General features: G+C 43.1%; 1 protein-coding gene across 9 annotated transcripts in view; it reads right to left on the minus strand.

Moving 5' to 3' along the window:
* tanc2b (tetratricopeptide repeat, ankyrin repeat and coiled-coil containing 2b) overlaps positions 1 to 18,196 on the minus strand; it is a 136,134-nt gene that overhangs the window by 79,188 nt on the left and 38,750 nt on the right. For 8 of the 9 annotated variants that reach the window (XM_027289030.1, XM_019262803.2, XM_019262802.2 and 5 more), the window contains one exon: positions 16,135 to 16,239. In XM_027289030.1, the coding sequence (XP_027144831.1) occupies positions 16,135 to 16,201 (67 nt within the window). In that variant the 5' untranslated portion in view covers positions 16,202 to 16,239. Of the gene's footprint in view, positions 1 to 3,389; positions 3,733 to 16,134; positions 16,240 to 18,196 lie in introns of those variants that run through there. The other variant, XM_019262804.2, reaches the window with a different exon arrangement.

An 18,196-nucleotide genomic window follows, 5' to 3' on the forward strand; every position in this document is an offset into this window, starting at 1 on the left:
TAAGCCCATTGTTAGAGGCCACAAAATTCTACGTACTGGCCCTTTGCTGTAACTCATGTAGAACCAAAATAAACTGTGGCACTTACATGGAGTCTGGATTTATTTGAGAGTGGTCCCATTCTCTGCTTGTTTCTAGATGGTGTACAGTACACAATAAAGTTCCCAGACTCACAGGATATGTCTTCAGATTGTTGTTGTTTTGTCTACCCAACAGTCCAAAACCCAAAAATATCCAATTCATAATAATAAATAATAAAACAGAGCAATGCACCAATTCTCCACATTAGAGAAGCTAGAAGCATGAATGTTTGGCAACCTTTGCTTGATAAATCGTCATGTAATCAATTATCAAAACTGTCAAACTCAGCTCATCAAGTGGGGATTCACCTGTTGCGTGTGACACAAACAGATAAATCCAATCCTGTCAGCATCAGAGTTACAGCCACTGAGAGTGGCAATCAAGGCCACCACAGGCTGGAGAGGAGGAGTGGGCCACCAGACAGTGAAGTCCAGACATAGACAGACTGTAGGTTTGAATGCAGACATGGCTGCACGATAGCTGCCATCAAACAGAGAGGCGTGGGTTTTTACGTCCAGCCCTTGTGAAGTGAACCCGACGACGACGCCGGTTCGTTATGCAACGTTGATGTTTTGCAGCAGTTTATCACACGGCGCAAAGTGACCCCCCTCTCCCTCCTCTGTCAGTATGCTCGGCTAGCAAGCGGTACTTCCTGCTATTCAAAAAAAGGCACGCAGCGTTGAGCGGCAATAATGAGCCCATCCACATCAAGGGGCACAATGAAAGGGCCCAGTTTCCCCGAACTGGCAAAGAAACAACAGGATGCTGCTGCAGGAGGAGGTGGGGGGGGGGCTGATAAGTCCTGCATGGCATCAAAAATTTAAATGGGGCCACCAACATGTTGGTTCATATTTCTCACGGTTAAACGCACAATCCGGAAGGGTTGTTCTGTTTCTAGGAAGATGATGGAGTGGACTGAAGTCTAAAAACGGAGGGTGGCAAATGGTTAGCACCTGTGATAATGAGAATACACCAACGATGAATGGGTGGAACGAGTGGGAAGATGAGGAGGTGTAAGAAAATAATCACTCCAGAAGGAACGGAAAGAAAAGGAGGGAACAGTGGGATGTACAAAAAAAAGAAAAACAAATAAAAAAAAGAAGAAGCAGTGACGAAAATGTTAAAAGAGATGAAGGAGGAGGAAGAGAAGCAGCGGTGATGAATGAAGACGGATAGAGAGAGAGAGACGAGAACCTGAAAGGAGTAAGGTGGACAAGTTTGGCTATGAGATAATGTGGATAAATGGACACGGGAGGACTTGAGAAAGGAGGTGGAGGAGGAGGAGGAGGAGGAGGAGAAGGAGGATGGAGTGGTGAAGACTCATTAGCCTACGCAGGGCTGGTACATTGAGCTTTTTCCCTGCTCTGCCGTTTTATCTCCCTCTCTCTTCTCTCTCTCTCCTTTTGTTCTCCAGAAATATCTGAGTGGGTGGGGAGAGAGAGTAACAGAGTGTGCGAGAAAGAAGGAGAAAGTTACAGTAAGTGAAGTGATGACAGAGTGAGGGGGAAGAGAGTGACAGAGGAAGTAGATGACTAGTGAGCAGTGCTGGTATCTTTAGAAAATGTGCTATGCAATGCCGATAGGATGCCAGAAGATTTGGGGGGTCTCTAATGTTGTCCAAAGCGTAATATCGGGACAGTTAACTGAACACAAACGCAGCATGACATTTGGGCACGGTGTCCCGCTGTGTTTTTATAGCAGAGGCACTGCAATAAAGAGACACTGTCGCTGTTTTCCCTATGAAATATAATAATAAGCTCGTTAAGCGTCAGGGGAAAAAAGGGGGAAGTGGAAGTCGCACAGCAAAGGTCAAGTATGTCATGAGTTAGGTGATTACCTAAACCGTCCGACCATAAGCAACCATCAGAACCCATTTTCTTAGGGCGAGAGGCGGGGTACACCGTGGAGACACATCGAGACAGCCATTCACACCTACAGGCAAAATGATACATCAATGGCAACTATTTTTATACCCGATTCATCCTTTTAGGGCATTTTTGAGCAAACAGGCTCCAGTTCTAGCGTCACAATTGAGTATTCAATCTTATATGTGATAGTGAACAGAATATTTTGGGTTTTAGGACGAAATAGGACATTTTAGGAAGTCGCTCCACTCTGTTTTACAAGTCAAATGATCAATTAATTAAGAAAATAAAAAGCAGTTACGTCGATAATGAAGCTAATCTTTCGTCTTCTCGGGCCAGCATCAGCCAAATGTTCCCGATTTATTTTCCTCCACGATGAGATAAACCTTTGGCGTCTTTACAACCTGTGTGATTGTCCTAATGCTCACTTCATTTATTTTTAGCAATGACGCCGTTTCTTGACAGTTAACTCGATGAGTACGACGTTATCGTGGCAGATAGAAATGACGACCAAAGTTTCTACATTAAATAAACCTGTTATAAACCTGAGGTATCATGTAAATTATGATATGTTTGGTACCAACTTTGGGAGCTTGACATTTGGAACATTGACATTTTTTGAGCTTCGGTACCAAAACCAAACAAAGTTCTCACATTTTAACGTAAACACAAGTAGCCATACGGAATAAATTCAGATTTAAATCAGAATTTTATGATTCAAGACCAAGCTCTGGAGATGAGGGGGAGGAAAGAGAGATGGACATGTGAAAACAGAGACACAGTTTTGTAGAAACCAATCAGCAACAGCAGGCAGAGCTACTTTAAGTTATTAATAAACTTAAAGACATAAAGAGCGACGGATATTACATGAAGAACGCGGTGAATTACTATTAGGAGACACTTGATCTTTCACTTCACACAATTTCTTCCTACTAATGGCCATCTGTCAGACACCATGGCACATCTAGTTCTCGCACTCCATTATTTATTTCAGCATCTTTATACATTAACACACACACACACACACACGCACACACACACACACACACACACACACACAGTTAATGCTTAAGGTGTGGCACGATGCCGCGAAGACACTGCTTGCTGTCAGAGCCCAGTACCTGGGTCAAGGTGACACCGAAGCCACAACCAGGCAACAACAAACCAGACAGTGAGAGGTTTTGACACATGCTGAGACCGGTCAAATCACAGACACTCAGTGCTGCTCTTAAATCACACACTTGAACCTTTCACCTTTAAAAATACACACAGAGACGCCTACACAAGTCAAGAGCTGCTCTGACAAACGGGTGAGAAACAATTAGCGGCTGAACCTTGGTGAATAGTGTTTCCACCACTCCCCACATTCACAAGTGAATCCCACATCCATCCGTCCATCCATCCGTCCATCCATCCATCCTCCCGCCCCGATTCATCCGGCTCACCTTTGTCAGTCGAGCGCCTCGTCTGCTGCCCAGGCAGTAAAAATCCTGCACCATAGTAAGTGAGATCCTAAACAAAAAGAGGAGATTGTAGGGGTACGGAGAGGAAAAACAACAACGCGGGGAGAGAGAAAACAAAAAGGCAGAGAGAGGAGGACAAAAGATGGAAAGAGGGAGGGGAGACAGAAAAGGGGAGGGGGGGGAGAAGAGAGCGACAGAGAGAGGTAAAGGACGGCCCAGACGAGCCGAGAGCTCTCCACAATCTGAGCAGCGAGCGAGGGAGGGCGAGCGCCAGGTGTCAGTACGCATACACTCACCGAGCCGCGCATGCACGTTCACACTCAAACACACACAGGCAGACAGGCAACTCTCTCCCCTTCCTCCTCCTCCTCCTCCTCCTCCTCTCGCTCCCTGGCAGCAATAACTCTCCCTCATCCTCCTCTCTCTCCTCTCTCTTTCTTCTTTCAGCCAGGGCACAATTCCTTAACTCCTTCAAATCCAGTCATCGCCAACAGCTTCAGTCCTTTCTACCTTCACTTCAACGATTCGTTGTTTTTATATCATAATCGCCACTTTGGGGAAGACGAACGAAGCTGTAAACTCATAATTTAGAGGGCGACACAAAATAAACATCCAGCTGATACGTTAGTGCAACGATATGTTATGCTGGTGAGTCCAATATTCCCTCTTCTTTTAGGTACTGACCAGTTTCCACCAATGACAGTATAAAGAATGGACAGAGCCAAAGACATGGATCATTGGTGGACCTAAGGTGGTCCGAATGACGTCTGGGTGCATAAACAAGTCTATAACAGCACCTACCTGTCAATCAAAGCGTCCACGCTCTTAATCCTGCATAACTTTAAGCCTTAATATAATGTGAACAGGTGAGTTGTATATAAATTCACCCTCAGTACAGTTGTCATGAACGGGGAAATTAGCTACAGAGACCAAAACTGTTTTTTGTACCAGGCTGTAAACATGTTTATTTCTGCTGTGAAGTTGGACATTTGAACATGGGGACTTATGGAGACTGACTCACTTCTGGAGCCAGCCTCAAGTGGACAACAAGAGGAACTGCAGTTTTTAGAACTTGAGCATTGGCTTCATTACCAAGCACCGGATTTTGCTGCTTGGTTTCGATATATTAGCATTCATCCGTCACCTTTTTGTTCACCTGACGAGTCCAGTTCTTAGTTTAAGTAGAAGCAAGATAAATGTGTGGTTATGCTTGTTGTTTCACGTTGAGCACAAACTATACTGATTTAAATGCAAGTTAGATTGAAATATTGATCAGAAAATTTGATCTTTCAGCCCTGACGTGCCCTGGACACAACACTAGGTCTTAGATTGCCTCTTCACTTTATTCTATTTCAGTCGTACAGGAGGAGCGACTGCTGCAAGTCTACGTGCCCTTCTATATGGATAAGGACATCGATACAGGCGACATGTTTAGAGCTCCAATATCACAGAGAAATGATATACCGGGGCACTCGATGCCCATCGGGGAGTTAGAGCTGAAACATGCCTCTGTGAAGATTCATGAAATTGTGTGGCTCACGTACACGCCTCCAAGAACAACATGTCGAGTGCATCTGCTGTCCTGTGTATCAAACAGGGAAGGATGTCCCTTAGGATTGGGGATGGGCCAACATTAAGGCTTACCTGAGGAAACCAATGTCACAGTACCTACTACATACACTATTCTAGTGAAGCATCGCCAACACACCTCTGAAATAAGGCTGCAGTTACGATTTAGGTCCCATTTGTTCCTCTGTTTTTTTTTGTTAGCAAGATATTTCTAAATCTTCTTACCTGGAAAGTTAGGCCACGAGCCAAGAAACAAGTAATTACAGGAGTGCATTTTTTTTTTTAAATCACATTTTGGAGGATATTCCTTTCGACTTTTACTCTGCAATTCATTTTTACATCAAGATTTGTTTGGGCTTGAATATTCCTGTTTTCGTCTTAGCTTCTTGTACAATCACTTAAGTAAAAGCGGCACAGATGGTAACCTGGAAGCACATCGGCACCTGAGCAGGTAACAGCAAATTAATTGGCAAAACTTCTGATAATCAATCAGTTTTAAGTTTTTTTAAGTTGTTCATATAAGAATTTATCATTCTAGATTGAATAGCGTTGGGTTTTGGACAATTTTATGGACTAAAAAGACATAAAAAATAATAAAAATAGTTCTAAACTCTGAGTTCTAAACCGAGCAGTCAAAAATTGTATTTCTGTTGCCATATCTGGATCAATAAATACGTTCCTGTGTTCACACCAATTTACACAAACAAGTTGAGCCATCACTCAAAACGTGGTAAATACGTACATGAACAGTGTCACCAGTGTTCACATGTTCGAGGCCTATCGCTTTCCATGACCGTAAAAAATACTGCCAACGCTGTTCCTGCTCAGTCGCCACCTAAGAAAGGACACCATATCTAGGTCACAGCAACACCAACTGCTAAATATCAGTCACACTTTAGCCGTGAACACCCTTTAATCAAGCTGTCAAAATTAAGTGGGGAGTTGACACAGATCCAGAATAAAGGCATCAGATGGACGGAGGCGACACTCGCATTAGAATCAAAGTCTATTTTTTCTGTACAACTTCCTGCCTGGAGCTGGTTTGAAACACTTCCTGTGAGGAAGAGGCCATAGAGGGATAGCAGGAAAGGTAGAGCAAGAGGTAAGGAAATGGAAACGGACACATCGAGACTTCCCACTATTGACGTTATGATCAGAGAGTGGAGGAGAGGTTAGACCAACGCTTCTTTACCCACGCAACACGCTGCCCACTCCCTACTGCTAGAACTGGAAGGCAACGGTTCCCTTTTACAAAAGAGCTGCATGAGAGAGACACGGCCACGGACTCTCGGTGCCGGTCTCCATTTAAATGTCACTACTTCCACACAGCAAGTGAAATTACTCGGAACATTGTGAGAACGACCGTCAAACCCACCGGCAACGTCAGTGATCAGTGGGACACTCAGGACCCCGCTGTGGGCCATGTACTGGTGCTGATTTTTAGACATGCATCCGAGGCCTTTAATACAGATTTATGATGGCAATCAGAGAAGAGCTGCTCCACACAAAAGGCAGGCTGGTGGAGACGCGCCATCTTCACATATGAGAGTGTACTATAGCGCAAAAAAAAAAGTACAAGAGGATGTGCTTCACTGTGATTATTGCAACGATGGTGATATAAAAGAAACAATGTGCAGCTGAGTACCATTGGCGGTGCTGAGTACCAGCTATTATAGCAAAGAATGTACTTGACAGTATTGAGGGTTTTTTTTTCCAGCAATTGAAATACCATATACTGTCTTTAGAGCTTTCTTCTTTCATATGGACAGGTGACGAATTGGAGTAAAGACCTCGATATGCAGGCCGTTTTCACAGCACACATTTCGAATCGTCATCGTAGGAAAAGCACAGGTGTTACTAATTACAGCAACGATGGCTGCAAGCCATGGCGGCGAGCCAACTGTGCGTTTCCACCGCCGTGACACGTCAAGATGTGTTGAAGACAAGCCGAGGAGTGGAGACACGAGACAAACGCAGGTGCTTCCAAACCGCCTTCACGGTCACCATCATCTCAACTAAACTGAACGACTACGGGGCGATGTGTCCGTCATCATCTTGAAGTCTTGAAGTTCTACTTCACACACTATAAATGTGCCAGACCTCTCTCAAGGTAACATCTTGAAATGTTTCATCTTGAGCAACCAACAGTTTCACAGATATGCAATTTTAAACGATCTATAACAAAGAAAAGAATCCTGACATTCGAGAGCCGTAAACTACCACTTTTTTCTTGATAAATGACCTTAATTATTAATTGGTTAGATGTTGGATTTAACATGTTTAAAAAAGACACTTTGCAGTCACACGTCAGTAATAATCAATACAGCCGTCTATAGTGACAACACAACAGCTCACAGACAAATAAAACCCAATGACTGTTGGTTGCACGCTCTTGATCTCTTGATTCCTTTTTGGTTTGCCATCTCCCGTGATCCAAAAGAACAAAATACCACCAATGATTGTTGAACATGTCTTGATACAACGAGGGCAATGTCACGGATTTCGCAGACGTGATGTGAAGACTTGTAGAGGACAGAAGTGCAGTCCATCTTCTTTGGAAAAGTCCTTGGTATGAACAACAAGTATAACAATGTGACAGCTCATATAAAACATATACAACCCCAAAGTAATCTATATAATAGTGTCATAATATTGATTACAGCCACGTTACCTCGCCCTGACCACGACTCTCAGATGGGATCGAAGAAGAGGTTTCAGGCTGTCGCATTCTTGAGCCTGAAGGACTTAAAGGAGGTAATTCAGCCGAGTCACATGGGCGGCCGTGACAAGGGCGGTACGGGTGAGTGGTGCCACTGAACCACAATGATGGGCCTATAAGTGCCTCCCACACTCCACCAGATAGGAGAGTGGCTCTGCTGACACTTGGGGCCCGTCGTCTTTCAGCCCCTCAGCCCTCTCGACAGTCCGTCTAAATTGTCTTTGACCTTCAGCACACTTTCGTTTTGCTCTATCTTTGTTACTATGGTTGCCCGATGACGAGGTCGCAGGTGCCCGGTGATGAGGTTGGCAGCTTCAGGGGGGTAATATTAACTCTGACCCAACGCAAGGAGCTCTTGCTCTTTGTTGCTTTGGGAGAAGGTTGATGAGGCCACTGGCGAAGACGTGATGAGGTCTTTCCTACCGATGGTCCTTCATGTCACCACTCGTGAAATCTTCCCGGATCAACTCAACACTGACTTTTCTAACAGACTTTATAAATGATAATGAGCTTTCTGGAGAGACGAGAAAAATATACAAGACAATGCTCAGGGGAGAGAAACCAAGTGAAGAGCTGGAAACAACCACTTTCTGACAGTTCTTTAAACACTTCAGCTCTCAGAGCTCTGATGAGGAAAACAGATTCCACCCATGCATATATCTACATATTAAAGGCGTCTAGCTGGAACTGAACTTGATGCAGCAGTTTTACTCTGCCAGACACTTTCTGGTGCTGCACGGTTGCTCGGTCACCGCTGCATAAAGGCACCTCAGAAAATAAAATGTCAACAGCTGAAGGAGAACAACTAAAATGACATGTTGCAGTGAAACGCGAGGAGGTTGTCAACATCAGGCTGTTGTCCTTAGTAACAAAAGGTCAAGGCTCCTCTTGACAGCTGTCCATATTGATTCACAGCCTCATTGTCTGGTTTGCAGTCTACAGCCTGTGTTTACACGGCATCTTAATGTTCACATTTGACGCTAATTAAGACGTTCAGAGATTTCTAATGCACAATGAGAGACAGAATGGAAGTTCACAGACGAATCTAAGCTCTATGAAACCAGAACAGACGGCTGAGCTCATCCCCAAGCACCAAGGCTGTACTTCTTATTGCAGTAGCCTGGGTTTGATTCCAACCCATTGTTTTTTTGCTGCAGGTCATACCCCGTCTCTTACCTTCATTTCTTCTGTATTCAGCTGTCGCTATCATAAAAAAAAGGCATAAAAACACCCAAACAAACCCGAACCCTGATGAGTCTATCAACAGAAAATGTATCTTGAACTAATTTAACGACTGATTAATCGTTTAAAAGGTATGTTTTATTCCATTCCTGCCAATAAATACTCCTAAATCTTACACAATAGACTTTTAAGTTATTTTTTAAACATTCCCTGACACCAGATTCTGGCACTAATGTGCGGACTGTAAATTGACAAATCTTTGGTTTTCTTGGACTACTGAGCACAGAAACATCTGAAAGCACCTTCCCGGGCTCTAGAGAGTTTGATTTTACACAATTGTCAGACCAAAAGATTACTCGGTTAATCAAGAATTAATCTGCATTAATCTGCAAACTGGTAATCAGTGGTTCTTGCCCTAAAATAGAGAATTCCTGATTTTTTGTCTACAAACACATGTTGTAAAGTGTGGTGAATGGGGCAAATGAAGGTCTAAAGATGATATCCTTCTGCAGGAGTACAGTGTTCCCGTATGTTATCGAAACCTGGTCCACTGAAATCCCTCCATTCATTTTTTTTTTTCCGTGGGTTCATTAATACAGGAAGGAAGGGCACATTCTGTGGAGCAGTAGGTGCCAATCTGTCACTCTGTGGAGATCAGCCAGGCTCAGCTCACGTTAAGCTGCTGCTGCTCCTCCTGTAGCTCCCCCTTTACATTTCTCTGATCCATCCAACGCAGTCACTAATGTCACTGGATATTCAATAGCTTGCTTTGAATGTGAGTAGCAATATATATGTAAATGTGCAACAGCATATACATGTCTGCCCATTGCATTCATGAGATTTTAAAGTGCACTGACTCCTCAGCAGATAAAATCATTAATAAATCCATAAGAAAAACAACCAAAAAATAAATAAAGTGCAAGGTGCGCGTGTGATATGTAAATACTATGTCCAGAATATTAGATTTTCCACAGACATACATGTTCTTTTACGCACGAGCTAACACAGAGGATGCACAGGGCGTGGAGCTTTGTGGTGTTGAGTAAATCTGACAAGAAAACATGGCAGATAATCTATTATAAACGATATAATGATGTATTATATACAATTATACGAATCTTCCTCCCATGCAACAGTCATTGTTTTTCAATGAATTTCCATAATTTAGCATCGTTTGGCTTTAAATTAAGTGAAATTCACCATTTGTATTGTAGTTTATTTGCAAAATACCAATTATAAACAGTTTAAAACATACTGGACCATCAACAGATACGATAAGAGAGCTAAAGATTGTACATTTATGTTTTCCGTCTAATAGTACCATCTGTGTTTGATTGTACGCTTGATTTTGCATTTTCTACACTGTGTTTGCAGACCAACCCCCCAGAATTATTCAAATCTAAAGAATTAAAGCAATAATTTAAAATAAATTAGCCCTCCAAGTGCAGTCTTAATCATGGGAAAATAGTATTAATATTTAAACATTTCTTTCTTGTATCTAACTATAATAAAAAAGCATAATTAATGAACTAATTCTGGAGATGCAGCAGGGAAGTTTCCGCTCACTCTAATCGACACTCAGTGAAGTTTAAATCTACTCGCACTCTGTATTTAAAAGTCAGTTTTAAGACTTTACTAGAATTGCCCAGTGCAGGTGGTCTTATCTGCAGTTTAAGACCGGCAATAATTAAGTTTACACTGCATTAGGCCCAACTGTTGTGTCACTCCTCGTGCCTTAGAGCTCCAAGCATGTTTGCTGATCTGATGATCTCTAATTAGATTTCTCCACCACTGTGGAAAATGAGCCATCAATTAGAGTGCCATGATTAGGGAGACCGATTTGATTCCTGTCAAGCACCTGCTGCCTTCAGACTTCATCGAGTTACTGGAACGCTCCACGTTCGACGTCGGGGAGGAACGTGGCTGTTTCTGTCGCTGTAAGATAAATTTAAAAAAGGAGGCGTGATCTGGGGTATACCGACATGTTTGAGAGCAGATCCCATAACTTTTATTTGAAATTAAAAAGACGGATGCTTACAGCTATCATTCTCTGAGAACAGAGCGAGAACAGGTTGACAAGTGCGCCTTCTTCAATCCACTGAGGCCAATTTGGATCAGTAAAATGAGCTGTAGAAACATCTCATCTCACAAAAGACAGAAAAACAGCATTGCGACAGCTCTATGTATGCATAAATCAAACAGGTTACACTGTACATAGACTGCTTTCACATCGATTTAGTTCGGTTTGATTGAACCAGTATGAAAGCTGTCAATCAAACTCCGAGGCAGACCGAACAACCAGACCGAGACCACATCAGAGTAAACTCTGTCACAGTTCATTTGTGGCGTGAAAGCAAAGCAGGCCGACCACAGGACCGTGCGAGAGTAGGTGTGTGATTTTAGCATGAGTTATTATGAAACCCATCTGCTGATCGTGAATTACCAATAAAGAGACTCCTCGGGTCTTTAGAAACATCATTTCAGCGCATGAGTGTAGGGATTTCACCTAATCCAACCAAAAATGAAAAGGAGTTCAGCAGAGATTTCTTGAGCTTGGATCCTAATCTGTATTTTATCACTTCCCCAATAAAAAGTGAGTGCAACAAGTGAAACACAGTGACCGCACAGTCTCCTGTTTGTTTTTCGATTACAGTCCAGACTAATAATACTCATAATCAGTTATTTATATCTCCTCAAGGCACCCAGTGGGCATCCTCATCAGATGCCTGAACCACCTCAGCTGGCTCCTTTCGACGCTAAGGAGCAGCACCTCCACTCCGAGCTTCCACCGGATGTCCAAGCTCCTCACCCTATCTCTAAGGCTGAGCCCGGCTATCCGCTTGTACCCACAATCTCATTCTTTCTGTCACTAGCCAAAGCTAATGATCATAGGTGAGGGTTGGAATGTAGATGGACTGGAAAATCCTGAGCTTTGCCCTCTGGCTCAGCTCCACCTGAACCACGACGGTCCCACAACCCACCAGTCCATCTCACACTCCATTTACCCATCACTCATGAACAAGACCCCGAGATACTTTAACCCCTTCGCTTGGGGTAGCAACTCGCTCCCAACCCAGAGGGAGTAATCCACCGTTCTCCGGCAGTGAACCATGGACTTGGAGACGCTTCACACTCTGCTGCAAATCGCCCCAGTGAGTGCTAAAGTTCACGGTCCGAAAAGGCCAAAAGAAGCACATCATCTGCAAAAAGCAGAGATCCTGAGGCACAAACAGGACCGAGTAAAACTAAATCTGCATGTGAACGACATTTGGTCTGCTCAAGCTCCATCTTTCACAGTGCTGATTAGTCATGCAACAGCTTCCTGTCCAGACACCCCAACCTTTCAGCCCCATTTCTCCATTTTCCAATAAGCCAGTGCCATAAACTGTAATTGCAGTGTCAGGGAGTTGACTTTGTTTCAAGTCTAGACGCACTGATGGGAGCAAGAAGGAGATGGCAGTTGGGATTGTACCCATAACGCCACAAAAATGAAACAAACGCCTCCACACTCCTCCATTTTCAAGCTCGAAAGTATGAGGCACAATGTAATATCTGAGACCATGAGGGGGCATTTTCCTTCTCATTCACATTTTGGCTCTCCAGACGGGTGTACTCGCACATGAAACCGCCACAGGCAACAGTAACAGTGGGTCGCTCTGTTACAAAGAAAGCCTTACATGCAACACGCTGGTTGAAGTCTGATCTGTGTCTTAACGAAAAGACTCGGAGCGTATCTGATATCTAAACACTGCTGCAAGACATTTGTCCTTTTTGTTTAAACAGCCTGAATCTCAGGGTGTGAGATTACACACGCTCTCGAGTGAACATGAACTACAGATCTGATTAATCGCAGAGTGGTTTGACTGGGAGAAATGGCAGCAAGTAGCAGACTGACAGTCAGTTATTAATGATAGCGTCTGAGAAGAAAACCCAATGTTTCCCTGAGATAAATTTAAAAAAAAGCTCAGAAAAGTTGGTTTGTGAGTCGATGACCAAAAACTGTCCAATCGATGAGCCAAGCTTTGTTGGAGGCAACAATGGATGTTTGGATTTGTCAATGGATCAGGACCAAATGAACCAAACTCAAACTCAGTTGAGGCAAAACGATGATGCAGTGTCTTAGCAACATATTAGCATATTATATCTGCAAAAATAACAATCTGAAGACAAAAACAGGCCGCACGATGTCATTTCCTGAGATAAAACAACCTATTCCCGGAGCGTGTCACCAGAGAGATTAATTCACTTCAGCGTCGTCACAATCAGAACAGCTAATCTTGTGTTATTCAATTTAAAAAATGCCATTCAACCAGCTTAGCAACTTGTGGCTCACACACGATTTCTGCAGTGCAGATCAAGGCACGGCCCGGCTCGTCTGTTGTCTACAGATTAGGGAGGATATTCCTTCCCCTTCAGAGGAGCTCGGGCGTTCCTGAAGCCAGAAGCTCAATTGAAAAACGCATCAAACGCGGACGACGATCATAAAATCTCGCCATCTCACATCTGAACTACAGACCAATTTCAGCAGCCAGTGCCGTCCACATATCGAGTGGGATGTAGGTTTCTAGCGCTCCCTGTTTGTCATAAGCTGATAAAACAGGATTGCTACAACCAGTCCTCCAGATGTCCTTGCTGGCAGCTAAGAAAAAATGTCCTTAAGTCTTTAAATAAAGGTTATAAGTAGCTTTGGAGGCAGTGTGTGTGTGTGTCGATACACATGTCCTACTATGAAACTGCAGGATGCAGATGTTTCAGCGTAGAGCCATATTGTAAGATCAGCGCTCGTCTGCTGGGAGGGATGGATTCCTCCGCAAAGTGACAGCAACAAATATCAAAACACTGGAGGGTGCTCCAGTCAAGCGCTACTGCTCGGTTTTCCGCGCCTCTTCACACATAAATACACAAACACACTGAAGTCACAGAAAGGAGGCGAGGTAGGTTCAGTTAGCAGCAAGTTCACTTCAGCCTTGAAGCCTTGGCGGTGAAGGGCATCGCTGCACACGTGGATGATGTGTTTATACATGATCCGCTTGAGCAGCAGGATCTCACACGGAGGGTAAGAAGGGAAGAATTATGTGAAAAAATATCAGATTTTTGCACAAATGTTTATAAATATGCAAGTCAGCTGTGAGAAAAATGAGATTTCATTCACTTATGATCTATAGCAAACAGGAAAAATCATCAGTGGGAGGTTTTCTTCAGCACGGCTTCGTCACTCCTTCATGAGCATTCCTGTAATAGTCAGCAGCTGATAGATAACAAGCTTATAGAAGATGACCTGAGCTCCACGAGGAGGAAAGGGAGGTTTAAAATTGAGTAAGATCGCTTAACCAGGAGGTCAAACGTCTTCCCAGTTGTTATGAGGGATTTTTATGAAGCCTGGCCTGAAGTCTGAACAAATATTGGGACAACTGCAGCTGCTGAACGTCTTTAACTCGACACCTGGACACACAAACATGCTGAATTTCTACATTTCAAACAAGAAAATGATAATCAAACATCCGTTTAGTTAAACGGACTGTATCAGATCAGAACAACAGCCTCCAGAATCACTGCGAGACACTGACTCTTTCATTCACTGAAATGGTGGAGTCGAGGGAAGAGGTGGTGACATAATAAACTGTGGGATATTTCCAGCTTTAACTAAATTAATTCAGCTGTGCAAACCAAGTTTTTGGCTGGACCAGAGCCCTTTAGAAAGGCACATTTTCACACCTTAATAAAAAAGACCCTATCCTGAGGAGACGGTTAAGAGAGGGAGGAGGTTGTTCCATTGGCTTTGCAATAACTCGAAACTTATTAGATTCAAATAAGCGACTGTGCACCTACAAAATGAACTCCGTGCTCTCCCGAATGTTGCTTTTGGCCGGGATTATCTACCACATCAAAAAGAGCCTGTTCCTCTTCAGTGAAAGCTTTATAAAGATTGAGTGACACTAATGCATGTGTAGGGGAACAAAAGGTTTCGTGTGGATTCACCGAGGACCGCGGAGTAACACGGTTACAGCGTTTTTAACAGTTATTTCACCTGACTGAGGGCGAATAAAAGGTTTGCACAGAAATGGCTTTGGTTGCAGCAGTCAGTGGGAAGAAGCATGCAGTGTTCATTATATTAAAATTGTAAATTTAACACTTGATCAGGCATCATACTGATCAAAGAGCGACCAAAAACTAGTAAAAAGGGACAATGAAGCCTATAATTACTTAATAATTACATTAATTTATTGATATATTGTGAATTTACTCATAATTCTCAGCCATACATAACAATAATAAATAACTGAGGTGACCTGGACTCGAATTAGCAGCAGAAAATGGATGTATGCGTGAATATTATTACTAAAATTGGCACCAGTCCATTATGAGTCAATAACCGCACTTCTAGTTTATAGATCTATAACGTCTCCCCAAGGAAATAACGGATGTTAATGTCTAAAGCAGGCAAGAACAAATGTTTTATAAGAGTATTTAATAACTTATTTTTAGCTGTTTAAAGACTTTTCGTGACACCCTGTGCATTACGCCAAATATCTGCACTGATATGTACGAAAACTACGTTTTAATACAGCGATTAAAGTTTATGGGATGGCCCTGAAAACTTGGAAAGGTTTGAGTTTGGACCGAACCTGCAAAAAAGTGTCTCTCACTTTTGTTGTGAAACTTTCACTGCAGTTAAAACTGCAGGAACTGTTGAGTTTGCTTTACAAGTAGATTAACGCTGAGCCTTTATCGCAGCTCTGTCGGCACAGCGAGGTGAAAGCGATCGTTAAACAGCAAAGTTCAAATCTCAAAGCTCCAGCGACAAAACACACAGCGAAGCTGACGATTAAGCGGGTGCTACAAAACCACTGAATCGATGTAAAGAGAGCTTCGGTTGAGCGGGGACAGTTGTGTTGTGGTCGTGCTCCAAAGCGAGCCGAAACAATGAAGCGAGGCGAAAAATCTCTGCAGTACAGCATGACATTGCATGGTCAGAGCATGTTTTAAGTGCTGGTGGAAAGAGAGTCTCACAACAGGAGGTAAAAGCTATTCAAGCGGCAGAACTGATGTTGCTTTGGATCTATTTTAAGCAGAAAACAGGTTTTAAAGGGTCCTTAGCAGTCACAGATTACTCTCTGAGAACCAAAATACATTTCATCTTCTGAGCTGTGTGTTCCTTTGCTTCCTAAAATACACCCACAGACTGAGTGACCACCTTCTGTGCGCTGACAGGCAGATGCGTCATTGTTAGTGGCTGGCATCAGAAAACAGACTCACCACTGCTGCGACTCTTGCGGTTGGCCTTCCCTCCCGTCAGCAACATCTTCAAGCTGTTCCTAAACATGACTGCAGCAGACGCCCTGGACTAGACTACAGAGAAATCTGTCGGAGGGGGAGAGAAAAAAGAAGAGAGAATAAATATTAATATGTCTGATCAGCTGTCTGCTCAGAGATCTATCTGACATTAAAAGCAATAAAAGCCAGGACTTAAAAGCATTATTAGAGATGTCAGTCAAGATGAGGCAGAAAGATGAAACCTCAAACAAAGTTTGTGCACGATGGGGGAATCTGAATCATAGACACTCAAAACTTCACACACTCTGATGGCAGCACTTTGACATGTGAACCAGGCAATTAAACCCGAACTACCTGCTGATCCACAGCAGACCTGATCCTTTAGTATCAATCACTGACAGTAGAGAGAATAGATGTCGTATCCGTGACATCACCCACAGGTTTTTTGAAAAGAGTGCAGGCTGAATGATGGTTGCTGGTTGCTCAAACAATCCACCTGTAACGGCACCTACCTGTCAATCAAAGCGTCCACACTCTTAATCCTGCATAACTTTAAGCCTTAATATAATGTGAACAGGTGAGTTGTATATAAATTCACCCTCAGTACAGTTGTCATGAATGGGGAAATTAGCTACAGACACCAAAACTGTTTTTTGTACCAGGCTGTAAACATGTTTATTTCTGCTGTGAAGTTGGACATTTGAACATGGAGCCTCAAGTGGACGAGAAGAGGAACTGCAGTTTTTTTTGGCTTCACTTTACCGCCACGGAGGCTGCCGCTTGGTATCAATAGATATTAGCTGGGTTATGTATCCATAATTTAGATCATGAACACATCACCCAAATCCAAATTCATGAAATTAATTCTTGATATCTTACTCATAGAAAGCTATAAAAAAAAAAAGCTATGTATGTTTTCATTTGTATTATCTTGGATTAAAGATATTAAACCAATATAAGCATTAAACATCCCCAACTGTGAATGCAAAGTTAATATTTAGGAGACCAGAGGAACAAGTTGATGGTCTGTATGTGTGCACACGTACACACTAGCGACAGCTCACGTCTTTAAAGTTCGTGACATTAAATTGGCTGCTTGTGCTGCTGCAAAAAAAAGAAAGAAACTTACATTTGTGCAGCTTCACCTTTAGAGGGTCAAAGCTATATCCAGTATCCAGCATGCAGAACAGAAGGTTAGCACAGATAATGCTGTACGGGCTCGTAAAAGCTACAGGCGGTGGACGTCTGGCTTTTAGCACAAAAAAAGGGAGCGACATAGCGGACAGATAACACCGTAAACCACAAAGATTGTCTTCGTTTCTTGACTGCGGCTCGCTTTATCCCACTAATTCCTCCCCTCAGTCTCCCTACCCTCCGTACAGGCACACATATCTCTGCTGTGAGTAGTAAAAAGCATGGCAGCAGATGTTCTCCATTAGGTGAGAGTGACTCAGCAAAGCTCCACAGATGAGCTCCAGCTGAGGAGGAGCCAGCTTCACAACAATTAGAAAATAACTCTCTCCTCCTCCGCATAAACTATGCTCAACCTTTCTCACATCCCCTCCTGACCTTGAGAAAGGTCTAAAAGGCTTCCAGGATCATAATAATACAGACACTCACAGGAACATTGTCCATACTCATGATACAGTCCAATTTAATTCAAGATTTATGACTAATTACGTCTCCAGACTTGTAGGAACAGGTCGAAGACACCTGACTGTTACGTAGGTGTTGACGTTCTTTAACTGTGACGAGGTTGAACCTTCGAACTCCAGCCCCGAACATTTTTTTTTGTTTGATATCATCAGGCTGTGTCTGCGCCGGCCTTTTGTAGAATTAACTTGTCTACAGGTCTCGACAAGATTGAAAAGCGAGCGTGGCTCTGGTGGTTGCCAATTTGGAGTTTAACTCAAGTGTGGAGAAAGAAGTGAAGGAGAAGTCAATTTTACAACAACAAAATACACCAGGAGAAAATTGAAGCTCTACTGTAGCTAGTAAAATGAGACCAGACTCCAGCCTTCAGCCTCAAATCAATTCAGATGTT

This window comes from Larimichthys crocea, chromosome XVI, assembly GCF_000972845.2.
Source record: "Larimichthys crocea isolate SSNF chromosome XVI, L_crocea_2.0, whole genome shotgun sequence".
NCBI classification, from domain to species: Eukaryota; Metazoa; Chordata; class Actinopteri; family Sciaenidae; genus Larimichthys; species Larimichthys crocea.